This window comes from Neltuma alba, unplaced genomic scaffold (genome assembly GCF_004799145.2).
Source record: "Neltuma alba isolate B1F8T4 unplaced genomic scaffold, ASM479914v2 tig00013571_pilon, whole genome shotgun sequence".
Taxonomy (NCBI): Eukaryota; Viridiplantae; Streptophyta; class Magnoliopsida; order Fabales; family Fabaceae; genus Neltuma; species Neltuma alba.
This window is the reverse complement of record NW_021637771.1, coordinates 90775-118464: the sequence shown is the minus strand read 5'-3', so window position 1 is coordinate 118464 and position 27690 is coordinate 90775. Positions and strand designations below refer to the sequence as shown.

The following is a 27690-nucleotide window of genomic DNA, read 5'->3' as shown; positions in this document are numbered from 1 at the left end:
TTTTTTTTCTTTTTATTGACTCCTTTAACTTTCTGCGGCTAGATCCATTAGTCCCTACAATTAGATTAAAACAAACACTGTTAAAATTTCCGTTAATAAGCAGAGCTTTGAAACATCTTCTCGACTTGAAAAATCATGTCCGTCTATCTCTTCCATCATATCCAAAGCTCCCCCCCCTCTTCGTATAATATACACTTTCTATGTTAAAAAATGGGGCTTTATCGTGTCGCCTTGGATCGCCACAAACGGAGCAAGCACAAATCCACAATGGATAGAGATCTCCCTGTTAAAGTGAAGCCTGGAAATAGAGGGAAAATGACTAGAGTTTCATTCTATAGAGAGAGAAAAATGCTTTCCACTAAGAAGTGATACCCTTTGGCTCACCAGGAAAAAAATTACCCCATACAGGAATCCCTCACGTCGTTTTCCACTTCAAACTATCTTAGAAAAAACAAAGAAAAATATCATGTTGTTATGAAAAGGTTTGTCTTCTTCTTCTTCTTCTTTATGAACGATATGAAGTCAACTTCAACTCTTCACGAAACGCTCCCTACACTTGGCTGCAAATAATTTAAAATTTTTTTGACATATTGAACCTTTACATTTTGTGAAATCTTTGTTTGAAACTTAACTTAATTAGAGGTTGATGGTACAGCTAGGAATGTGATGCTTCCGGGGCATTTAATTCTAACAGCAATCATCACAATTCCAATAGCTGACCTGTGAAAAATATTACCCTGTATATTTGTCCGATGGCTGAAGAGGTGGGAGGGAACAGCGGTACGGTGAGGTCAGGAAGATAGTGGGGAAGGAAAAAATGTTGAGGAATAAGGGGGGAAGCGTGGTCTCAGAGCTTGGGTTATGGCGAAAGAGAAGGATGGCCAAGGTGTTTCAGATGTCCTGCTTTGCTTACTAACGGAGATTTTAACAGTGTTTGTTTTAATCTAACATCAGGAAGTAACGGATCTAACCGCAGAAAGTTAAGAAGACTCAATAAAAAGAAAAAAGAAGCTTAGGGATCTGACTCAAAATTGATGAAAACTATAAGGACCTTCAAATTAGTTTTCCCTTCATAATTTTAAACGACAAATATTTTAAAATATACCCAGTGTGACTTGTGAGTGAAATGACCAAGTGCTGGAATTCATCAATGTCGGCTAACAAATTCTGTAACTTGCGAGTGAAATGACCAAGTTCTGGAATTCATCAATGTCGTCTAAGAAATTTTGCTGCTCTCTCCACTTAATATCATTCCTACTGGAATTGAATAACCTTTCTATATTTTAATGGAAATGAGTCCCTATAATTTGAAAACTATACTGATATCCTACATTTAACTCAACCAGAGCCATTATATCCTTCTCTTGCAATCTCCAGTAGTATTCTCTATCTTATTTGCAATCTTCAGTTTGATATTAACAGCCAACAATACAAATAATGAAGAGAATACTCATCTCACTTTCCTCATTGGCTGCTCTTTTTGTCTCCGTTACCCTTGTGTCTGAAAAACAATGATGGGGACTCTTCCCGTAAAATAAATAATAAGGATGATATAACATTATTTTTCCCAAAAATGCAAATGTGAATAACGTCATGCCCACGGATGTCTTAAAACAGGGTAAATGAATTGTAAAGGATTTAAATTTGACAGGCTAGGCGAAGAAGGGCCTTATAGGCAATGCATTGTTTAGCGATATATTACCTTTGCTTATTAATATAGGGAGAATTATAATCAAGTTTCAAAGAAAGAAAATAATTACTAAAAAATCTCAATAACAACCTAAACAACGTGTAATGACAAGTTTCAGAGTAGAAAATGACCATTTATGGGATTTGTTTTGTAATTTTTTTTTCTTTTTGGGACCTCATTGTAATTTTTCCATTAATATATAGAGGGAAAACAGAGGACTAACTACTCAGTGGAGAGATTGTTCGCAAGCTGGGAATGAAAACATGAAATCTCACGTGCATGGCATTGGTTAGAGTTATTGTCAAAGCAAATCAAAATGTCACCAAGGAATGTACCTCATTTTTTGAACATAAACTATAGTGCAAAGAGAAACCACTTTAGTTCTCTTTGAACGAAAATGCCCAGAATCAACCTCAGATCTATCGCTTTCTCTTTTTCATTTCCTTTGTGGCAAAAACCTGGCAGTCCATGACATTGGAAGCCATCTCAGCATTGGGCTCCACGAAACCATTAGTCAGGAGAGAGGAGAAATTTGTTCTAAACACAAAGAGAGTCGTCATCACTATCTTGTGTAACGATTTTAGTTCAGTTCGAGCTAAATGGAGAAGAGTTAGGTTGCAATCTGTTCGCGTAGCAGAGCTGAAACAAGCAGGGCAACTATCCTTTGCATTCCCAGAACTATTACCTCCCGTCTTTAATATAATAATAGTTAGATAACTAATTTAGAGAGATTAAAAAAATTAATAAAGTTAGTTATTTGTAATAAACGTGTGACTCCTTAAACTATCATATTTAATTAATTATGTGCATTGAAATTACCCCTTATTGAGAACCATTACAACTAATAAGGTTATTTTAGAGAAAAAGTTATAAATTTAAAAGACAACATAGATTGAAATTTTATATTTAATAACTTCCTTAATCTTCTCAAATTAGTGAATTGGGTCTTGTGTTAAAAGCCAGAGATAGTCTAATTATATAATTAATTCGAACAATACTTGTGTCTGCGTTAGCTAATGGAGGGGGAAAAAAATTAATATCTAGCTACATCAGATCCCCAAGTCAAAGAGAAAGCTTTTGAGTCAAAGTACGCTCCACAAATAAAATAAAATACTCATCACTGATCACAACATATTCTTCACCATTTGCCAGAGTAAAAGAACACAAGTGACAACCACTTGAAATTCCCACCAATTTGGCTCATTTTAATATGATTTTTGGAAGCTAAATGTGCATGCTTACTCCTTTAAAATAGGAAAATACAATGAGTGTCTGAAAATTGATTTGAACTAATTTTTGGGGATTATTTATGCAGATTTTTCTAGAGTTTCCTGTGCAGGAAGAAGTAAGAGTTAGAAGACGGATCAAACAAGTCAGTGCGAAGTGCTCCAACCAAATTGGCACCATCAAGCTCTGGACCTCCCAATTCCTGAGTGAAACCTGTTGCAAAAGAGAATGCATATGTATAAGTTTCTTTTGCTAGCATATTGTATATGGACAAATTTATTTTCAGCACATAAATTGGATTATAACACGTGGAAATTATTCGAAAGAATCATCACATCATGGACAAACAAATGCAACAAGAAACCCTGCGCATATAATGTGTGAAAGTTTATTTAATATATGAGATATATATAGTTGTATTTATCACAACATCAAGATCATCTTTACTGGGAAATTTTTTCTCAAAGCAAATTAAAATGTATATGTCACTAGGGGATCTACGTACGTATTTTATTTTGAAGCCAAGTTCTTTTAAGATTTGCATCATTCTCAGGATAGCATTCTTCAACTTTGCACCGTGAAACACAATGAAATCAAAGAATATTTACAAGACAAAACAATAATCTCTGAACAACCAAAGCTAAACGGGGGGGGGGGGGGGACAAAAAGAAAGGTGGAAGCCATACTTCCGATCATTTGAGTCGATCATTGTCATTTTTTCTAAGGAAACTTTATGATCTGATTTTTATTTTTCTTTTTGCTTGTGACCGTGCGTATTTGATAAACGAATACACCATCCCAAACACTACCTGCTGTTTATACATTCACGACTTCATGAAACAAATCAGCAAACAAATGAAACATTGTGAGTATTTGCTGTCTGTAATTTAACCTGCGATCGAAAGAAGTTTATAGAACAAATTCAACAGTCTATCATGTTATAGCTAAGGTGTATTCTTGCATTGTAACTTCAATGTGTATAGGGTAGCATTAGATAAGTTTCAAGGTGAGAAGAAAATAAAGGGTTTATACAGTGATTTACCAATCAAGAAAACAATTTAAGTTTTCTCCGTCGAGCTGAATATGTTTCTGTTTCCACATCATTGACAGTGACTTCTTCTTGCCGATCTTCCCCTTCATGGTATCTCTTTCTTCTATGAACAGATTATTGGGAAAGGATTTCATTCTTTTGTCTGGTACTGCTGCATTGTTGGATTGTTCTGAGCCATTCTTCTACATCTTCCTTGCGTGTCACTCGCCAGCCACACTTGTTTATTATAAACTTCCCATGATCTCCGCAGTCAGATTTCACATCCAATTCTGCTTCAATGCCTGCGCGCATACTTCGTGTGGTATAAAATATGACTTCAACCTTGTTGCAAGCAACTGCAAAATTGCTTAAGGGCAAGTACATGATGAAAATTTGGTGGGAATGGCCTTCAAAAGAAACACGCCATCGTGTCTCTTCTTCGAAGAATTCATCTTCTGGAGCTTTACAAGTCATGTTAAGGTATAAAAGATCAAACACATCATCAAGGTCCATATCTTGGAGAACAATGCAAAGAGAAATTCCCCAACTTTCTCTTGAACCACGGAAATCATTGATATCTACTTCCATTGACACAATGGAATCAGCGTGTACAAAACCACCGTTCTTAATTTCGTGAAAACTTTGATCTGAGATTTCTTCCTCAGAAGTTCGGACAACATGGTTATCTTGAAACCCATCAATTTTATGAAGGACTTGAAAGTCTTGATTGTGGAACCCTGATGGGATTTCACTTCCCAGAACCCACCAGATGGCAAATCTCACGTTATTTGTGTGCATATGAGGAAAAGATTCCACAAAACCGTTTGCAAAAGCAATGCACTTCAATAGTAACTCTGGAAATGACAAAGGTTGCATTGAATGACAGGCAACAGTATCTAAGGTCGTAAATTTGGTGGAAGATTTGGCAAACACCTGAGCCGTGGGCAGTGACTCAAATGAAGAGTATGCAGACGCAAGAGGTTAGATATACAACCAGCAGGTATATGTGTGAAATTGTTTGCTAACAAACCAAGTTTTTCCAATGCTGATAAGCTATTAAGGTCATTAGGAATTGAACCATCATTGAGATTACATTTACATATGTATAAATACTTCAATGAAGAAAGACGTGAGAATGAAGGAGGAAGTATCCAATTATCAGTAGATCCATTGCTGCCAAAATCATTTCCGCTTAAAACAAGTAACTCCAATGATGTTAAGCAGCCAAGTTCATCTGGAATTGATCCAACTCTCAGGTTACAGTCATCTAAAAGCAATTCCTTCAAAGTTGCTAGACTTAAGATGAAAGAGAGAAACAAGGATCTTCTGGGAGCTTCATAATAAAACCCAAATACCTCTTGAATTGGGGACAGAAAGCTCATTGCTGATGAATGGGATCTTGAATTTAGACCTTTACATCCTTTCAAATATAAAAGCTTCAAATTTTGTAGGCCAATGATTGATGAAGGTATTTCTCTGATAGCAGTTTCATCAAATCAAGCTCCTCCAGACACTTATTTTCATTCAAATTTTCTGGCAAGAAGGAAAATTTTGAGCAAGCTAAAATAATGAGAATGTTTAGAGATTTCAAGTTACAAGTAGAACTTGGGAGGCAAACAAGATTTTTGCAATTTTTCACGTCAAGAACCAATAGGTTGCTCAAATTTTCCTCAAACTCTGGAAGTTTTTTAATTTTCAAGCACCCCGAAAGGATCAATTTATTCAGTGAGTCCATTTCCATTCTAGTTGGAAGAGCTTTAAGATTCTTGCAATCTTTCAAATCCAGTACAACAAGTTTCTTATGCTGTCCGAGTAATGGGTGAACTTCACGAGCTTTACGCAACCTTCAAGAATTAATTGCTCAAGATTGGGTAGCATCGGAAAATCAGGAGTTCTTACAAATTCTTCAGAATAGCTTAAATCAATGAACTTTAACTTTTTTGACATCTGCCCCCAAAAAGTAAAAGCTAAAATGGATTAGCTTTCCCAGAAAAAAGAAAGCTATACGTCATAAGGTAAAAACCCAAAAAAAAAAAAAAAACAGTTCTTACTTGTGCACTCCGCCAGATTTGTGTGATCTTGCTATGATGCATTCTAAGGAGCACAAGCTCATCTAGATGAGCACCATGGCCAAAGATTTCAAAGGATAAGCCTTCCAATCAAGAAATTTTAATGAACTGGGAAGAAATTTGAGACCTCGAGGAAGGTACACATCACATGATATGATGAGTATAGTAAGGCTACGCATCATAGAGAATTCCTCAGGGTCCCAATTCGCTTCATATGGCATAGGTGATTGAATGTGTATAGCTTCTACCAAATCAGTGCCCCACAAAATGAAAAAAATTCAACATTATATTGTAACAAAGGAATTATATTGATCAATACAAATTCTATATCTTACCAAACTTTATTGCATCTCTAAATTGAAGCTACTTACTTTGTTTTTGGACGCGACATGATCAATATCTTCAAATGACCAAGCCTGCTACGTCTGCCAGCATCATTAGGTGATTCGTCTACAACAGTACTTCTGCCCATTTTTTGAAGGATATCATGCATACCCAAACGACATGCACCATCATTACTATAATATTCTGTCAACAAGCATTTCTCAACAAGTTCTCTTATTCCAAGTTTTGGATAAAGATCACCACATATTTCAAATATTTGTGTCACTTGGTCTCTGATCATTCCCTTGAACAAACAAGCAACATCTAAAAATATTTTCTTTTCCATATCACTTAATGCATCATAAATGATTCTAAGCCTCTTTAGAATATTGCTTGGTGGAAACATTTTAATCTTCTCCAAAGCTTCTTTCCATTCAAGCTCACTTCTTCCACAAAAATAAGAACCAAGGACTTCAAGAGTTAAAGGCCTTCAGCGTGGTGGATGATGTCCGCACACAACTCCGAATAACCTACACAACTCCGAATAACCTTCTATAGGTTCATCCCTTTTAAAAGCCTTCTTGCAGAAGAGTTGGAGAGATTCTTCATTGTTTAACAGTTCAGCCTCATAAATTTCAAATTCTCCATGCTCTATCAATACATGCATATTATGAGTGGTCACATTACTCTACTCCCAGGACCCAGCCAAGCTTGCTTTATACAGAGGTTCTCTAATTGGTTTATTTCACTTACGTCATCCAAGACAACTAGAACTCTTTTATTGCATAGCAGGTTTCTTGTTATATTCTTTCCTTCATATGTATCATCAACTTCTAGGCCTTTTATCTTGATTGTGGAAAGAAGTTTTCTTTGCAAAGCTACCAAACCATTGGCCCCAGAGCTTTCTTTCACATTTGCAAGAAAACAACTGACATCAAATTGGCAAAATATTCTCTCATAGATGATTCTTGCAGGAGTTGTCTTTCCAATACCAGTCATGCCCCATATTCCGATTAAGCGAACATCACGTAATCCAATCTCTAAAAGTGAATTCACTGCGTCTACTCTTGATTCAATGCCAACAAGCTCATTGCTGAAATAATATGGCAATTTAGAGTGTACCTTTGCCCATACTTCTGCTGTAATTTCTTCAATGAGTTTTGCTTCATGCCTACACGAAGAAAGGAATAATCAAATGGTTATTTAGTATACTCATGAAAGTTCACTTCTTCAAAAAGTTTACACTAGGGACCAGAGGTACTATTAAAAGGAGTTAGTGTTTGAAAATTTTTCCTATTTTTCTCGCCATTACTCCACAATCCTCATGCGTGGGAAAATGGGGAGTCGAATTGATTCAATAGTTTTAAGTATTTTTTTTTAGGGGATTTTTGGAAAGATATCATTAAATATTTATAGAACTCTATTTTATTCCTCATATTTGATAACACAAAGTCGTTCCGAATTATTCCTTTTATACATATATATTGATAATGGAGGGAGTATATGCTTTCAGACGAATTCATATGTGTACTCGAAATATTTTGTTTGTGCCCCAAAATCAAAATATATACAAAACTATATGAGAAATGTTGCCTGTGTTGCTTTTCATATTATTATCAACACATGGAATAATGATGGCATAATTTTGTATATGCTCAATACTTATGTAATTCATGCTTGGTAAGGATATACTAAAGACAAAAATTTGTCGCAATAAAACATCGTAATCATTGATAAAATGATAGTTCGAGATATTCTGATGGGAAAAACATTATCCTTGAAAATATTTAAATTTATGATGGGCTCCGTATAAAAACTATTTTATCCATCAAGATATCAAAAATGCTTCGTAATATTTTTTTCAAAGTTATATTTTCGAAAGTACAATTTGGCCCGGCAAGAAGGGGAAAATAATCAGAAATAAGTTGAAAAATAACAGAAATATTGGGTAAGATAGAGGATGGAGGTAGGGTTGCACATAGGTGGGCCAGACCCTTACCCGATGCCTTGCCCGAAAAATGAATGGGTTACATTTTGCAGCCCAATGCTCAACCCTACCCAATGAAAGCCCAAGTAATTGCAGGCGGGACTGTGCTAGGCTAGGTAAGATGGCCTTCCATGCCCAAATAGTGATACCTCTGTCATATTATGTGAAGATCTTCATGGGTACACTTAATAAATAATATTTTGGATTATAAATATATTTACAGTTCCACAACTTAAAATATTTGAAGAGAATAAATATAAACACTACTACAAATCCACATATCTATCTATCATTTCATATCTCATTATAATTACATAATCAAACACAACTTGATAGGTCTTCACACAAAAGCCATGATCAAATATGTCCATAGAAGAAAAAAACCAGACCAAACTGACCAGTTCAACCACAAAACCGATGAACTAGCTTAGTATCGAGTCTTGCTTAATAGGTGAACTGGTCATAGTTCGAACCGGTGTTTAACTAGGTAACCACCAGTTGGAGTGGGTTACCTGGTTTAATTATTTTGCCCTTCAAAATGGACCAAAATGATGTGGCTCTAGTTTTTACCCCAAAAAAAAACCAAAGTCTGATCAATAATCTGGACAAAAAATGAAAAAAAGAAAGAAGAAAAGAAACTCCATATTTATTTGCCTATTTGTCGGTTTTAAGCTCAGTCCTCCAATCAAACTTTGCTGGTGCTTGTAGTCATTGTTTTCACTCTTCATTTCTTTCTCCATAGCCGTCATTCGCACTCTATGGCTATTGCTGCTATATCTTCATCTCAATATTGAAGGGAAGACTCATGTTGCTCATGGAAAGAAAGAAGAAAGAGAGGGGAGAAGAAAGAGACCTTGGTGTTGATTGAAGGGAAGGAGGAGGAAAGAAAAGAGGGCAGCCTTGGGGAGGGACGGAGGGAGGGAGGGAGAAAGGAGAAAAGAGAGCAAGCATGTATTGGGAGATAAGAAAAACAAAAGCCAAATGACATGATTTGATGGATAAGTGTGGCAGGAGAAGAGAGTGGAGAAAAAGTAAAACATGTCAAGTGTTTGCGTAGGAGATAAGGAGAGACAATAAGAAGTAAAAGTAAAAATGTAAATCTGACAAGAAAAAAAAGTAAAAAAACAAAGCCAAAAGGTAATATTTAATGGGTGATGAAAAGGGGAGAGAATAAAAAGAAAAAAAATAAAAAGATTAACTTGTATTTTTTTCATAATTAGAACATGAATTTTTTTTATACATATTTTAATTAAATTACATTATTTTTTTTACATATTTTTATAATTATTATCGATTTAACTCCAGTCTAACCCCATCTAATCCATTAACTCGTGAATTAGCACACAATCAGTTTATTGACCATTCTAGTTTTTTGTTCCTTGAATATCTCAACAACTTAAATCTTGAAAGATTTAATTCTACCAACTATGTATACTACATATATATTAAATACAATTGTATATAATGAATATACATTATATATTAAATAGAATTATATATGTAGACTCTAGTAGGGCCAAATGGGTATGTAGCATACCTTGCTCAATACCCTGCCTCGCCTGAAAATGTCAATTATTTTTCAGGCTACTTTTTTAAGATTAGGCTGAGCATAGTTTTAACCAGCTTAGGTGGGTATTGTGGGCTTTTGGGCCTCATGAGCACCTTTAAATGGATGGAGGAGCATGTGCATGGTGACATTGGAAATATTTATAATTTTTAAAACGTTGCTTATAATTTAAGGTTACCTTTTGGCAACATTTTTTAACGAGTAACATAAAGTAAAAATAGGGAAAATTGGGGATACATCCCTCATTAAAAAATTAATTAGCAAATAGTCTTTAGGATGATATGTTGCACAAAGGAAGCTAAGTTGCATGAGACTTGTTATCTGGACACGACAAACTAATTTGCATATGAAAAAAAAAAAAAAAAACTGGTACTAAAAGAAGAGGGATTACATACAAGCGAAGTTTAGCTGTACAAAAAGATGTGGTATGGGGAAGATGATTGCACGTAAAAGGAGAAGGGAAGTTAAGTTGCACACAAGGAAAATTAGGTTGCATAAAATCTTTTAGAGACCATTTGTTAATTAATTTCTCAACAAGGAATTTATCCCAATTTTCTCATAAAAATATTGTAGTGTCCCCGTGTGCATCTAGTATAATTACGTCCACACTCTCATGATCAAGTGACCTTAGATTGAAAACGCGCTCGTCATATATATTTCATCCGTTCTTCTTGGTAAACATATAATGTTTCAGTTTAGTCCTTAACTTTAAAAAATATATTTTTCATTCTTTAACCTTAAAATTTTTAGTCTTAAATGATGATTTTTGTATAATTATTATTTTTTAAAAATTAAACTCAATATATTAGCATTTGATAATATTTTATCAACATTTAGGATTTTAATATCATTATTTCTTATTAACAATTTTAGAGTTAAATGACTAAAAATATACCTTTTAAATTAAGGGACTAAATTGAAATATTGCATAAAGTTAAAAAAAACTCAAAATATACTTTAATAGTACTTCCTTAAGCTCAATGAAAACAAAGGTTAAATGTTAGGAGTGATTAAGGACCGTTTGGTGCCATCATTTAATTATTATTGACCATATTAGGATATTATACAAAATCGTTAGATTTTTCATTTTGTGCCGCCCATTGATGAGGTCACCGATTCTCCTTGGCGCGGCTAATTTTAGCAATAAATTAGATAGTCAAAATAGTTGACTAATAATCAATAAAAATATTTATTATTTAATTTTGCAATTTCGGTTTCAAAATTTGAATTTAAATGTATGAAAGTTACTTCTCCGGTCCTTAATAATTAGAAGGTTAATCTTATTCCTAAATATAGGACCTATCTCTTATATTTACCAATTCTTTCCTAAATTACCCCTATTAAATAATTAAATACCACAATAATACTTATTACTCATTAATAATACTTATATATATTTTATAAAGTGAGTGAGTACTTATTACTCATTAATTCCACACATATATCAATTCTACCATTTTATATTTTTAATAAAATAATTTAAAATATTTTTTGAAATGTTAGTTTTTTTAAAGGAGTTCTAAGGGTATTTTGGAAAACATATATTATATTTATGATTATTATTTAACTTAACTAACTTTTTTAATTTAATCAAAATAGTAAAATAAGTCCTATATGAAATAACGAAGGAGTATTTTATTTGCGGCATTACGAAACAGTAAAAACAACTTCAAGAGTCCAGTGAAAAATTAAAAAGGCACGTACACACGCGCACAGAATTATCCATCCGCCCTACTCGAATTGGGGTATTTGCTGCGAAACTATAATTGAATTGAAGTCCAAAATATTGCTTCAATCAATAGCATAGAACAAGAGTTTTGAGAAAGGCTGGCCAAAAAATAAAAGTTTTGAGAAAGATCTGTTGCATAAGAAACGAGTTAGAAGACGGAATGACCAAAAGTTATGAGATTTTAACACTACTGTGTCAAACTTTCTTCAACAATATATAATAGAGTAAAATATACCAATTCTCCTCCATTTTGAAAATATATAAACCTTCCTTAAAATTAAGACAAATGTTACACAAACCTTCCTATTATATTTAAAATTTTATTTTCATTCACCCAAACCGTTAATTGATCGCTAAATTTGATTTTAAATTATTATTTTACCAAAACCCCCTGTTAACTTAATAATTATTTAGACATTTATATTTTAAATAAATTTTTTTTATAAAATCAAAAAATAATTCTAATACATATTTTTTAAAAAAATTTTAACATGTTATAAAATTTATTAATTTTGATCAAATCATAAAATTTTATTATTTTAATATTTTATCATATTCAGTAGAAATTATTTATTTTGATTGTCTTTTAAAATTGTAAAAATATATTTCAAATACGTAGGTTTTGTTTGTCATAAAGTTTATAAGTTTGAAAGATTTTATAAATTATTTAAATTTATAATTCAAAATTTTGAAACACATTTTTGTTACAAAAATTTATAAACATATTTAATCAAGTATATATATATTTATTCAAAAAATTAGTTAAATTTTTAACCAAGTCTTTTATGTTTGCCTTAATTGAATGAAATTTATGTAACGGTAAAAATATAATTTAAGAATTTATTAGAATGAGGTGTAAAATAGTAAATAAAATTTATTTTAATATAAATTTCAGTTAAAAATGATATTTTTAGAATCTTTTTAGAATATTTCTAACAGTATTAACTAATTAGACTAAACTATATGTTTTTAAAATAAAAAAGAGGTCTGTATAATTGATACAAACTTAAAAGGTAGCTAGAGTATTTTGCTCTATATAATATTATTCTTCGTAAGTATAAGTATTCAATGCAAATAATTAAAAGGTGTGCTTTTGGAAAAAATTAAATTTTTTTTTACAAATAATTAACTAAGCTAATTTTTTTTTAATTTTTACAAATTAGTTATTTAACTACCATATTTGGGATGGGAGGAAGTACTATTAAGTGATTAGTAATGTTAATTCTATGTTGAGTTGTTAAAAGGCCTATCACAACAATAAGGAACTTACTGATCCGTAGAGTCATAGCCAGATATATTTGCAACTTCTTCGAAGGCGTCTTTCCACCTCTTCAGCTTCTCTTTGTTTCCAGCAAATCTCTCAGCATGCTGTTGAAGGGCACGACCAAAGCTACCTCTTTGACGACGCACATCAGATGGATGAACCTTACAGAAGATTGGGATAGCTTCTCTACCCAAAGATCTTTTAGATTCAAGAATCCTTTCAAGCTCATCCAAACACCAACTGGAAGAAGCATAACTCTGAGAGAGAACAACAAGAGAGATGAGAGATTCATCAATTGCTTGGAGGATTTGATCAGAAAGAACCTCTCTCCTCTGTTGAGATTATCATCTAAGAAAGTTATGATACCCCTTTGTTTCAGAGCAGCATGTAAGTGGTCTCTGAAGCCTTTTCGAGTGTCTTCTCCCTGAAGCTCAAAAAAACATGGTACGTCCATGGCGAGATTGTAGAGTTCATGGAAGACGAAAGTCAGATTGCTTCAGAAATAGGAAGAACTGTGGATAGATATCAGAAAATGGAAGGAGAGAGTGAAATAGAAAAGATGGAGATTCTTTAAACTTGCAACTTTCGATCTCACTTTGGTCAATGATTAAATTTGTCTCGTTTGGAAAGTGAGTGCGAGACCACTTTTAATATAGTATGGAGTAACAAGTTGCCGCTTTTTCTGTTTTGATTTCGCTGTAAGTAAATCAGTGTCAGTCAGAAATTAAATACAAACACACACGCATGCAGCCAAAATTTGACGGGCACAGCAAGTCTGACCATTGGCAACCACCGTTCCTTATTGGTAAGCAATATGAAATTACTTCTTATTCTTAGAATATTAATTCCTCTGCTTCAAAATACATAAGCATCAAATCTTTAAAGCAGCTTGGTTTTTTTTTTAACTACAATTTGGATTTGTTTAATCATTTGATGCATTTTTTCATTTTTACTTCTAATTAATTATATGTCTCTCTCATCTCTTTTCACACTCATTCTCTCACTCACTTACCCTGTCCATAAATAAGGGTTTTTTAGAAAAATAAGTTGCATTTTTTTCACATATTTATTGTCATTCAATCAATTTTAACCAGGTTTTTTGAATTGCATTATCTAGTTATTTAATGCTTATATTTTGAACCAGAGTGAGTATTTCCTTCTTTAAGTCTAATTCATCTAAACTTACTAGCTGGTAGCTATTCACCGATTAACTTATCAACAAGCGGACGGGTCGCAAGTAGTATGAAAAATATCATTCTCTCAAAGGCTAAGGCTAGATGAATTAAAAATCATAATTGTATGCTTGATTAGGTTAAGTGAAATAATTACTGTAAATGAAGTTGTTTAATGTACTTTGAAAACAAAGATTAAACTTGAAATAAAATAAACTTGACTTTGAGACAAATAAGGATCTAGGGTTATCTCTCACTATTATACTTCATAAAACTTGATTAGTAACGTCTCCTTTAGTGTTTAATGATAAGTTAAGTTAGCCCAAGGTTTACAAATATTGATGAAGTTCTCTCAAGTCAAAATCAAGTTTTTGCAATCTTAGTAAAACTTCACAATCTCTTGCTTTTGTTTGAAAAGATTACACTTTGAAAATCAAAACCGTTTTTTGTCAATGCTAGATCAATAGATATATCTCTATTCTATCAACAAACCATCCATTTCATAGGATAAATTTCCAATCTAGCATGTTTTTACCCAAGTTCAAAAATCGATTTAACTTGGTCAAGCTTCAACCCATCAACAAATCATTCCAAATAGTGGCCAATCATAAGAAAGCATTAAACTCAAGATAAAAACAACATAACATTATCATTAACAGTAAAGAGAGAGTTAAAACAAGTCTTAATCCAATAACCCTAGAATGACTACTCTAGCTACATATGTCTAGCAAAGAGCTACAAATACATAGACATTTCACAGCCATAATAGAAACAAAGGAGAAGAGGAGAAGAAAACCAAAGGAAATGAAGGAAGAAGCTTCCAATCTCTTGCAACTTCAAGCCCAATGTTCCCAAGTTTCAAAACCACCAAACCCTAGCAGAGAACACCTCCAAATAAGCCCCCAAGTCCAGGTTTGTTGAAAATCATGAGTGCCCCCTCTTATATGCCCTAATTTTTAAGTTACAAATGCAAAATGCACAGCTGTGAGAGGATAAACTCCATGGCAGATATAATATTCATCTGCTATGATGGATTACATAGAAGGGGAAAGTGTTGGAAAGGGTTAGGCACTGCGACGAATATGGACTGGCACTGCGGCACGCCTATTACAGAATGGCAAGCTCCTCGGGAAGGACTGGGAGCTGCGGTGGGTATAGACAAGCACTGTGGCACCTTATATAGAATACTTCTCCTTCCTTTCTGTTGGAGACGCCGCAGCGGGTTGCTTCAGGTGCCGCTTTGGTCTTCCATCTTTCCTCGCTTTGGGTCCTCGATCTTTCTCTGATCAACCAAAATTGGTTGAATCTTTCCCCTTGTCATTCATCTTCTAGCTTTTGCTATTTCCTGCAACAAGAATCTTAGAAGCATTGCATAAATAATCCCCAATTACTAGCATAAATCAAAGTTTACTTTTTTCAAGCTATATTTTCTAGCTTTAGGCATTGTTTGGTTCAATGAAGGGAGGGGAGGGGAGGGGAATTAAACGAAGGGGAGGGAAGGTTATGGGTTTGGTTTGGTTGGAGGAGAGGGGAAGGGAGGGGAGATTCCTTGTTTGATTCATAAGGGGAGGGGAGGGACGGTAATTATAAATTGACAAATATGCCCTTATCTTTATATTTAGACTCCTTTATTCTTTTATTATAATATTTATATCAGAATTATTATTTCTTAATTTATCAATTTTAAAAAAAAACCAATTACCTCTCTTACATGTGATAAATGCAAATTACTCTTATTATGGGTGAGTTTGGTTCAACGAAAGGAAGGGGAGGAGAGAGATTTTAATAAAGGAGAGATGAGGTGAGAAATTTCAACGTTGTTTTGTTTGTTTCAAGAGGGGAGGGGAAGGGAAATATTTTTATATGAACAATTTTATCTCCTTTTTAAGTAGTTTTTAAATCAGTAATTTTTTTAAACTTAACAGAATATTTAATAAAATATAATCATAAATAACAATTAAGATATAAAATTATATGTTTATATTTATGTGTTTATATTTATATTTATATGCATATTCAAAATTATATTTTATGATTCTATTCACGGTGTGTGATAATACTAATTTTAAATAATATTAGTCATAGTAAACCAGTGATGGTGTTAGTTATGGAAAAATCCACATTATCACCAAATTTTAACAAAATCCAAACTAACATATAAGCAACGAAATCTGCTAACATATAAATTAAAAAAAATTTAAAATTTAAAATATTCAGAAAATCTCCAAAAATCACAACAAATCTTCATCTAGTCTTCATCCTGATTTTCGATTACAACGTTGGATAATTGACGGCTGGCTAAGGATCCTTATCAAAAGCTGCATCGTTGTCATCATCAACAATGATGCGAATCGCAGGTAGAAACAACCCCGCAAAAGCAAAGATGATAATAGCGTTGGCAAAGTGAAAAAGAAGATGACGATGATGACGAAGGGGAAAGAAAGCTCAGGTAGACAGTGAGATCTTGTGCAGCAAGAGAAGGATAGAAGGCAACAATAAGCACGAACCTGTGGAGGAGATCGATGACTAATACAGAGTGTAAAGAAGAACAAAGCGACGGTAGAGAAGGAAAGAAATGCTTTAGTCAGATGAGCAAAATTGGAATATTGAAAAGTGAGCGTGGGTAATTTAGTCAGGATATACAAAAAATTTCTCTTCCCTCCAAAACCCCCTGATTTGGGAGGGATGGTGGAGAAGGGGAGGGGTGAGAAAAGACAAAAAATTTTACTTCCCCTCCCCTCTCCTCCTCCCAACCAAACACACTCACTCCCTCTCTTCTCCTCCCCTCCAAAAACCCCCCAACCAAACACTACCTTAAGGGAATAACCCTGCACAATCAGCTTCTAAAACCCAAAAAAAAGTGTTAAAACAAGTTGAATTTGTAGGAACTTCGGGAGGTTATTAGTAGCTAAGGGGAGTATGTAACTATTCCTATCATGAAATTTTGATGCAACAAAATAGAGCTTTCTATGAGAAAACACAAAGCAGAACTTGAGAGAGAAACTATGGATGGAGCTTTAGTGTGTCCAAATAATGAGATTTATTGTGGATTTACCCCATTACGTACCTACATCCAGCCCGAGTTTTCAACTTTTCTTAAGGACTATTTGATGAAATAATTTTGATAAATTTAAAAACAAAAAAGTAAAAACAGTGAGTTGGAAAATATCGAAGCAGCATGTTAATATCTTTTTCCGAAATACCACTGAAATCAAAACAACCGAGTAGATAATTGTGCAAATTTTTTTTTTTTGTAAGAGAGAATATTAATATGATTCTAAAATTTAGAGAATGTCAGAGCTACTTGGATAACCCAACACAACGGCACTCTCAAACAAGAGATATAGAAAAAGACGAGCATCAGAATATTGCAGTTTTATCAGCCTGAAGGTTTGAATTTTTATCACAATAAAATTTATAATTAAATTTTTATTATTTTTTATATACTATTTTCATATTCATAATTATAAATGTAAATATTAAAATAAATAATGTAATAGCTTAAATAATTAGAAATAAAAAATATAACACAAATAATATTGTATGAATTATAGTTTTTTATACAAAATGAATATTACAGATAAGTATTTTAATCAAATAGAAAATTAAATATAAATATTTAATAACAATAATATCATTTAATAATACTTAATAATCGCTGCTAAAGGACACCTTCTGCAGTAACTTTTTTTGTCGCTTTCATTATTTTATTACTATTATTTATATATGATTTACAATAATTATTATCAGATTTATTCCACTCAATGGTAAGAAGAAGGAACGCAGAAGAAGAAGGTTAGGTGATAATATCCAGTTAGTGACGTGACACATGAAGGTGGAGACACATGGCACAGACGAAGTGCCTCTTTTGTCGTGGTTGATAAGTTCCAACAATCGATGACTTTTTGACTTTTAGTGTGGCTGAAAATTAATTTTTTTTTGTAGTGCCTCTAAATTTAATCTCCATTACTAATTTGCGTTAATTTATATATCAATGCAAGATTGATCTTATCCTCATAAATATACATACACACCTATAGACATGTATGTGTGTATATTATAATAGTCATTTACTAGTTACATTGTTTTACTCCTTAATTATATATAAATATTTTTGGAAGAACAAATGGGAATAAATTTAATTCATATTTCAATGACTGGGACTGAAATTAAAGCAAAAGTGTATAACGCTTTAATTGACTGCAAACCATATGAAATCACAGTATCAAGCAACAGTGAAAAGTTGTGCAGCTTGAACTGGAAATCATATGATTTAGGACAAAAGGTACATTATATTGGACTACAGTTTAGAATATTTCTACGACGACAGTCGGATATAATATAATTAATTTGAACAATATTATGTCTAACTGCATCAGATAATGTAGGAAACAGAAAAATTCATGCTAGCTGCATCAGATTCCTAAGGAATAGAGAGCTTTTGAGGGTATATTTAATATATGAGATGTATATATTTTGTATTTATCATAACATCAAGATCATCTTCACTGGGAAATAGAATTCTCAAATGCATGATCTCATTCACATTTTGACACTGTTAATCCTTTCAAAGAAAGGGAAACAATTTCTCAATGAAAATTAAAATGCATGTCACTAGATCAGCGTACTTCATTTTGAAGACAAGTCCTTTTAAGATTTGGATCATTTTCAAAATAGCATTCTTCAACTTTGCACCCTGAAACACAAGGAAATCAAAGATATTTACAAGACCAAAAGAATCTCTTACCCACAAACCCAACTAAAACCACAAAAAGAAAAGTGCAAGACGTGCTTCTGATCATTTGAGCCCATCATTGTAATATATTTTCTAAGGAAACTTTTTGTCATCTGATTTTTATTTTTCTTTTTTACTTGTGACAATGCATATATATTTGATAAATGCATAACACCATAACAAACACTACTTCCCGTTTATATATCCACAACATCATGAAACAAATTATCAAACAGACGAACCATTGTGAGTGTGCAAGCATAGATCAACACACCAGTAAGAAATCACAATCAATAACATTAAAATGCTGTTACATCACTCAAATGAAAATCTAGTCAAAAGTTTCATTGAGTTAAATCACACACACAATCATTTAATAAGTGTATGTGTGCATTGTAGCTTGAATTAATACAAGGTATCATTATAAAATAAAGTGGGCTTATATAGTGATTTACCAATCAAGAAAACCAGTTAAATTTTCTCCGTCGAGCTGAATACGTTTCAGTTTCCACATCACTAACAGTGACTTCTCCTTGCTGATCTTCCCCTTCATGGTATCTCTTTCTTCCACGAACAGATTCTTGGGAAAGGATTTCCTTGTTTTCACCGGTACTGCTGCATTGTTGGATTTTTCTGAGCCATTCTTCTACATCTTCCTTTCGTGTCACTCGCCAGCCACACTTGCTTGTTATAAACTTGCCATGATCTCCACAGTCAGCTTTCACATCCAATTCTGCTTCCATGTCTTCGCGCATAATTCGAGTAGTGTAAAATATGACTTCAATCTTGTTGCAATCAGCTGCAAAATTGCTTAGGGGCAAGTACATGATGAAAATTTGGTGGGAATGGCCTTCAAAAGAAACACGCCATCGTATCTCTTCTTTGAAGAATTCATCTGCTGAAGCTCTACAAGTCATCTTAAGGTATAAAAGATCAAACACATCATCAAGGTCCATATCTTGTAGAACAATGCAAAGAGAAATTCCGCAACTTTCACTTGAACCACGAAAATCATTGATATCTACTTCCATTGACACAATGGAATCAGCGTGTAAAAAACCACCGTTCTTAATTTCGCGAAAACTTTGATCTGAGATTTCTTCCTCAGAAGTTCGGACAACATGGTTATCTTGAAACCCATCAATTTTATGAAGGTATTGAAAGTCTTGATTGTGGAACCATGATGGGATTTCACTTCCCAGAACCCACCAGATGGCAAATCTCACGTTATTTGTGTGCATATGAGGAAAAGATTCCACAAAACCATTTGCGAAAGCAATGCACTTCAATAGTAACTCTGGAAATGACAAAGGTTGCATTGAATGACAGGCAACAGTATCTATACGTCGTAAATTTGGTGGAAGATTTGGCAAACACCTGAGCCGTGGGCAGTGACTCAAATGAAGAGTATGCAGACGCAAGAGGTTAGATATACAACCAGCAGGTATATGTGTGAAATTGTTTCCTAACAAACCAAGTTTTTCCAATGCTGATAAGCTATTAAGGTCATTAGGAATTGAACCATCATTGAGATTACACTTACATATGTATAAATACTTCAATGAAGAAAGACGTGAGAATGAAGGAGGAAGTATCCAATTATCAGTAGATCCATTGCCGCCAAAATCATTTCCGCTTAGAACAAGTAACTCCAATGATGTTAAGCAGCCAAGTTCATCTGGAATTGATCCAACTCTCAGGTTACAGTCATCTAAACGCAATTCCTTCAAAGTTGCTAGACTTGAGATGAAAGAAAAAAACAAGGATCTTCTGGGAGCTTCAGAATGCAACCCAAACACCTCTTGAATTGGGGAAAGCAAGCTCATTGCTAATGAATTGGATCTTGAACTTAGACCTTTACATCCTTTCAAATATAATAGCTTCAAATTTTGTAGGCCAATGATGGATGAAGGTATTTCTCTAATAGCAGTTTCACTCAAATCAAGCTCCTCTAGACAATTATTTTCATTCAAATTTTCTGGCAACAAGGAAAATTTTGAGCAACCTAAAATAATGAGAGTTTTTAGAGATTTCAAGTTACAAGTAGAACTTGGGAGGCAAACTAGACTTTTGCAATTTTTCACATCAAGAACCAACAGGTTGCTCATATTTTTCCCAAACTCTGGAAGTTTTTTAATTTTCAAGCACCCTGAAAGGATCAATTTATTCAGTGAGTCCATTTCCATTCTAGTTGGAAGAGCTTTAAGATTCTTGCAATCTTTCAAATCCAGCACAACAAGTTTCTTATGTTGTCCAAGTGATGGGTGAACTTCAGTGAGTTTTGCGCAACCTTCAAGAATTAATTGCTTAAGGTTGGGTAGCATCGAGAAATCAGGAGTTCGTACGAAATCTTCAGAATAGCTTAAATCAATGAACTTTAACCTTTTTGACATCTGCCCCCAAAAAATAATAGTTAAAATGGATTAGCTTTCCTAGAGAAAAGATTGACCTAAATTTCATACGGCAACACCAAAAAAGGGGGGGGGGGGAAAAAAACAACAGTTCTTACTTGTGTACTCCCCCAAATTTGTGTGATCTTGCTATGATGCATTCTAAGGAGCACAAGCTCATCAAGATGAGCACAATGGGGCAAAGATTTCAAGGGATAAGCCTTCCAATCAAGAAATTTTAATGAACTGGGAAGAAATTTGAGACCTCGAGGAAGGTACACATCACATGATATGATGAGTATAGTAAGGCTACGCATCGCAGAGAATGCTTCTGGGTCCCAACTCGCTTCATATGGCATAGGTGATTGAAGATGTATAATTTCTACCAAACCAGTGCCCTACAAAACGAAAAAAATTCAATGTTATATTGTAAAAAAGGAATTATATTGATCAATACAAATTCTATATCTTACTAAACTTTATGGCATCTCTAAATTAAAGCTACTTACTTTGTTTTTTGACATGACATGATCAATATCTTCTAATGACCATAGTCTGCTACGTCTGCCAGCATCATTAGGTGATTCCTCTACAACAATACTTCTGCCCAATTTTTGAAGGATATCGTGCATACCCAAACGACATGCACCATCATTACTATAATATTCTGTCAACAAGCATTTCTCAACAAGTTCTCTTATTCCAAGCGTTGGATAAAGATCACCACATATTTCAAATATTTGTGTCACTTGGTCTCTGATCATTCCCTTGAACAAACAAGCAACATCTAAAAATATTTTCTTTTCCGTATCACTTAATGCATCATAACTGATTCTAAGCCTCTTTAGAATATTGCTTGGTGGAAACTTTTTAATCTTCTTCAAACCTTCTTTCCATTCAAGTTCACTTCTTCCACAAAAATAAGAACCCAGCACTTCAAGAGTTAAAGGAAGGCCCTCAGCATGGTGGATGATGTCTGTGCACAGCTCCGAATAACCTTCTATAGGTTCATCCCTTTTAAAAGCCTTCTTGCAGAAGAGTTGGAGAGATTCTTCATTGTTTAACAGTTCAGCCTCATAAATTTGAAATTCTCCATGCTCTATCAATACATGCATATTATGAGTTGTCACGATTACTCTACTCCCAGGACCCAGCCAAGCTTGCTTTATACAGAGGTTCTCTAATTGGTTTATTTCACTTACGTCATCCAAGACAACTAGAACTCTTTTATTGCATAGCAGGTTTCTTGTTATATTCTTTCCCTCATATGTATCATCAACTTCTATGGCTTGTATCTTAATTTTGGAAAGAAGTTTTCTTTGCAAAGCTACCAAACCATTGGCCTCAGAGCTTTCTTTCACATTTGCAAGAAAACAGCTGACGTCAAATTGGCGAAATATTCTCTCATAGATGATTCTTGCAAGAGTTGTCTTTCCAACACCAATCATGCCCCATATTCCGATTAAGCGAACATCACATAATCCAATCTCTAACAGTGAATTCACTGCTTCTACTCTTGATTCAATGCCAACAAGCTCATTGTTGAAACAATATGGTAATTTAGGGTGTACTTTTGCCCATACTTCTGCTGTAATTTCTTCAATGAGTTTTGCTTCATGCCTACACGAAGAAAGGAATAATCAAATGGTTATTTAGTATACCCGTGAGAGTTCTGTTCGATATATTTTTAGTTTTTAAACGCATGAGTTGGAGGATTTGACAACTAGAGAAGGCGAGCACATGTATGTCGTTTCATTGCTGAGTACAAGGTTAAAGCTCTTAAGAAAATGTAAAATAATAAAGTTGTTGGTGTCCTTAATTATTGAAGTTTGAAAATGTCCAAGCAAGGTGTGCTGTGGCTTTCAAATCTATTTAATGAGATTTTACTCCCCAGAAAAATTCCTGATGACCAGAGGAAATTTACTGTGGTCCCTATTTACAAGAATAAAGGGAATATGCAGAATTGTGCAAGTTCCAGAGAGATTAAGCCTATAAGGCATACAATGAAATTGTGAGAAAATATAATTGAACATAGCATGACGTTGGATACTTGCATTTTTTCAAGTCAATTTGGGTCCATGCCAAAAAAGACTACAATAAAAGCAATTTATTTACTATGAGGGTTAGCGGGAAAGTGTTGAACCAAAGGGATAGATTGGCATATGGTTTTCATTGATTTGGTAAAAAAATACAAAAACAAAAGCTTATGACCACATGCCAAGGACGTACTTTTGAAGCATTTGCAAAGAAAACTATGTGTGGCGCATGCATTTAAAGTTATAAAAGATAGGTATAAAGGGATAACAACTAGTGTTATAATGCCTAGAGGTGAGACAAGGAATTTTCCTCAAAGGATTGGCCCACATCAGGGAATATCATCTTTCAGCCCTTATTTGTTTAGTATAGTCCTAAACGTTCTAAATAAGCTTATCAAAGAAAAAGTTCCTAAATGCATGCTTTTTGCTGATGGTGTAGTTCTTTTAGCTTAGTCTAAAGAAGAGATTAACTCTAAATTTAGGCTACAGAAAAGGATTCTAGAGTCAAAGAGTTTTCATTTGAGTAGAAGCAAGACAAAATGTATACATTGTAAGATTCATAGTGAACATATATGTGGCAGATTTGGAGTTTCACCTATTGAATAGAAAAAAGTAGATAATCTTTAGAGGTGGTACGGACACATACAAAAAAGGATATTGAATGCCTTAGTGAGGAGCACTGATCAAACATTATGGAGTCTTTTGAAAAATGATAGAAGAATATAAAAAAGAATGCAATTATTTGGGAAAGATTTTTCGGTTAACAATCTATTCAAATATTTGGTTATTGATAGACCACAATGATACCTCGGGTGCGATCCATATATGTAGCCAACCAACTTAATGAAATAATATTTTTGTTGTCGTTCATACTTCTTCAAATAGCTTATCAAAATAACTTTTTACCCCACATGGCTCATATATGTAGTTTAAATTCTTCCAACAACCCCTTATATTTCTAACAACTTTCTCATGTTTATCGGAACTAAAATCAAATCTTTTTAATCTTAAACGAACTAGCCCCTAACCGGTGGGATCAAAACTTCTTCTAACATATTTATATTTTATTTAAAAATTATTTTTACAATGCATGGGTTAACTAAAACACCCCGTCCCTTATCAAATTTAAGGTACAAGTACTATGATGCACACATCAATAAACACTGTAACCTTTTATCCTTAATATAAAAACTAGTTGACGAATTAAGTAAATTAAGGAAGTTAAGTAAGTTAGTTATTTATAATAAATAAGTAGTATCTTTCCTAGAATACCCTTGCTAATTATTTGTATCAGCTAGGCTTTTAATATGTACAATTACTACGAAGACTATTTTTAAAAAAATAGATAACTATGAGAGACAAAGTAGATTGAGATCTTATATTTAGGACATAATTAGCTATTAAAAAACTCTTATATTAAGGACCGGAGGTAGTATTAAATGGAGTTAGTGTTTGAAAATTTTTCCTATTTTTCTCGCCATTACTCCACAATCCACATGCATGGGAAAATGTGGAGTCGAAATTGATTCAATAGTTTTAAGTATTTTTTTAGTGGATTTTGGGAAAGATATCATTAAATATTTATAGAACTCTATTTTATACCTCATATTTGATAACACAAAGTCGTTCCGAATTATTCCTTTTATCCACGTATATTGATAATGGAGGGAGTATATGCTTTCAGAAGAATTCAGATGTGTACTCGAAATATTTTGTTTGTGCCCCAAAAAAATATATGCAAAACTATATGAGAAATGTTGCCTGTATTGCTTTTCATATTATCATCACCACATGGAATAATGATGGCCTAATTTTGTATATGCTCAATATTTATGTAATTAATGCTTTGTAAGGATATATTAAAGAAAAAAAATTGTCACAATAAAACATCATAATAATTGATAAAATGATAGTTCGAAATATTCTGATCGGAAAAACATTATCCTTCAAAATATTTAAATTTATGATGGTTAATTCGTAAAACATATTTTAAAAGTGCTCCGTATATAAACTATTTTATCCAACAAGATATCAAAAATGCTTCGTAATATTTTTTTCAAAGTTATATTTTCGAAAGTACAATTTGGCCTAGCAAGAAGGGGAAACTAATCAGAAATAAGTTGAAAAATAAAAGAAATATTGGGTAAGATAAAGGATGAATGTAGGGTTGCACATAGGGTGGGGCGAGACCCTTGCCTGAAAGATGAACGAGCTACATTATGCAGCCCAATACTCAACCCTACCCATTGAAAGCCCAAGTAATTGCAGGCAAGGCTGTGCTAGGCTGAGTAAGATGGATCCTTGCCCAAATACTAATACCTCTTTCATATTATGTGAAGATCTTCATGGTTAGACTTAATAAATAATATTTTGGATTATAAATACATTTACAATTCCAGAAGTTCAAATATTTCAAGAGAATAAATATAAACACTATACTACAAATCTACATATCTATCTATCATTTCATAGCTCCTTATAATTACATAATCAAACACAACTTGATAGGTCTTCACACAAAAGCCATGATCAAATATGTCCATGGAAGAAAAAATTAGATCGAACCAACTAATTCAACCAGAAAACTGATGAACTGGCTTAGTATCTAGTCTAGCTTAGCAGGTGTACTGGTCAAAGTTTGAACCAGTGTTGACCCAGTTAACCCGCTCAAAACTAGTGTTAAACTGGGTAACCACCGGTCGGAGTGGGTTACCCGGTTTAATTATTTTGCCCCTCATATTGGACAAAAACAACATGGCTCTATTTTTTATAAAAAACACCCAAGTTTGATCAATCATCTGGAGGAAAAATGAAAAGAAGAAAGAAGGAAAGAAACTCCATATTAATTTGCCTGTTTGCCGGTTTTAAGCTCAGTCTTCCAATCTAACTTTGTTGGTGCTCATAGTCATTTTTCACTCTTCATTTATGGCTTCATAGTCGTCATTCGCACTCTATGACTGTCACTGCTATATCTTCATCTCAGTATTGAAAGGAAGACCCATGTTGCTCATGGAAGGAAAGGAGAAAGAGAGGGGAGAAGAAAGAGACCCTGATGCTGATTAAAGGGAAGGAGGAAGAGAGAAAAGAGGGGAGCCTTTGGGAGGGAGGGAGAGAGAAAGGAGATAAAAGAGTTAGCATGCACGGGGAAATGAGGAAAACAAAAACCAAATAACATGATTTGATGGATGAGTGTGGAAGGAGAAAGGAGTGGAGAAAAGGTAAAACATGTCGAGTGTTTACGTAGGAGATAAGGCGAGAGAATAAGAAGTAAAAGTGAAAATGTAAATCTGACAAGAAAAAAGGTTAAAAAAAAATAAAACCAAAGGGTAAAATTTAATGGGTTATGAAAAGGGGAGAGAATAAAAAGAAAAGAAAAAAAATAAAAAGATTAACTTGTATTTTTTCATAATTAGAATATGAATTTTTTTACATATTTTAATTAAATTACATGATCTTTTTTACATAATTTCATAATTATTATCGATTTAACTCTGATCTAACTCCGATCTGACCTATTAACTCTTGAATCAGTACACAATCAGTTTATTGACTGGTCTAGTTTTTTGTTTCTTGAATATGTCAACAACTTAAATCTTGAAATATTTAATTCTACCAACTATGTATACTGCATATATATTAAATACAATTATATATGTAAACTCTAGTAGGGCCAAATGGGTAGGTGGCATAACTTGCTCAATACCCTGCCTGGCCTGAAAATGTCCAATTATTTTTCAGGCTATCTTTTTAGGATCGGACTGAGCATAATTTTAACGGGCTTGGGTCTTACGACTACCTCTAAATGGATGGAGGAGCTTGTGCAAAAATTAAGTAAAGTGATCAAAAGTAACTTGGGGAACAAAATAAAACTTGCCGGTGGTTGCAGTCGTAGCCTGATATATTTGCAGCTTCACGCAAAGCATCTCTCCATCCTTGGACCTTGTCAGCAAATCTCTCCCTGTGGCTTTTAAAGGCATCTCCAATGGCACCTCTTTGATGTCTCACATGAGATGGATCTATGTTAAAGAACACTGGAACGACTTCTCTTCCCAAAGATCGCTTGGATTCAAGAATCTTTTGGAGTTCAGCCAAACACCAACGAGAAGAAGCATAGCTTGGGGAAAGAATAACAATGGAGACGAGAGATTCTTCAATGGCTTGGAGGAGTTCTTGGGAGATATCTTCTCCTTTACTAAGTTCATCATCTATGAAAGTTATGATACCTCTTCGTTCAAGAGCAGCATGTAAGTGACCTGTGAAGCTATTGCGGGTGTCTTCTCCCCTGAAGCTCAAGAAGACATGGTACTTCCATGGGGGCACTGTTGAGTTCATTGCAAATTGTGGGTTTGCTCAGAAGAATGAATTGAAGACGCGGAATAGTGATTATAGGAGGTAGATCCAGAAGGGATCATTGGTTTTTGGTGCTTATATGCAAAAGGATGGGCCTGCGTGAACATTGTCGGTTCATGA

The 27690-nt window shown here is 33.7% G+C and overlaps 2 protein-coding genes across 2 annotated transcripts; both read right to left on the bottom strand.

The window, feature by feature from the left end:
* Positions 1-3030: 3030 nt before the first annotated feature.
* Positions 3031-4839, bottom strand: LOC114738307 (uncharacterized). The gene is made up of 2 exons (XM_028926349.1): positions 3960-4839; positions 3031-3130 (listed from the first exon to the last, which is right to left on the bottom strand). The coding sequence occupies exon 1, from the start codon at positions 4821-4823 to the stop codon at positions 4083-4085; it is 741 nt and encodes a 246-aa protein (XP_028782182.1). The 5' UTR covers positions 4824-4839; the 3' UTR covers positions 3031-3130; positions 3960-4082.
* Positions 4840-7018: 2179 nt separating this feature from the next.
* Positions 7019-27585, bottom strand: LOC114738296 (TMV resistance protein N-like). Its single transcript, XM_028926335.1, has 6 exons — positions 27095-27585; positions 21694-22804; positions 21304-21582; positions 19293-21187; positions 12894-13127; positions 7019-7511 (listed from the first exon to the last, which is right to left on the bottom strand). Exons 1-6 carry the CDS (start codon positions 27550-27552, stop codon positions 7019-7021), a joined length of 4470 nt encoding a protein of 1489 aa, XP_028782168.1. The 5' UTR covers positions 27553-27585.
* Between the last annotated feature and the right edge of the window lie 105 nt (positions 27586-27690).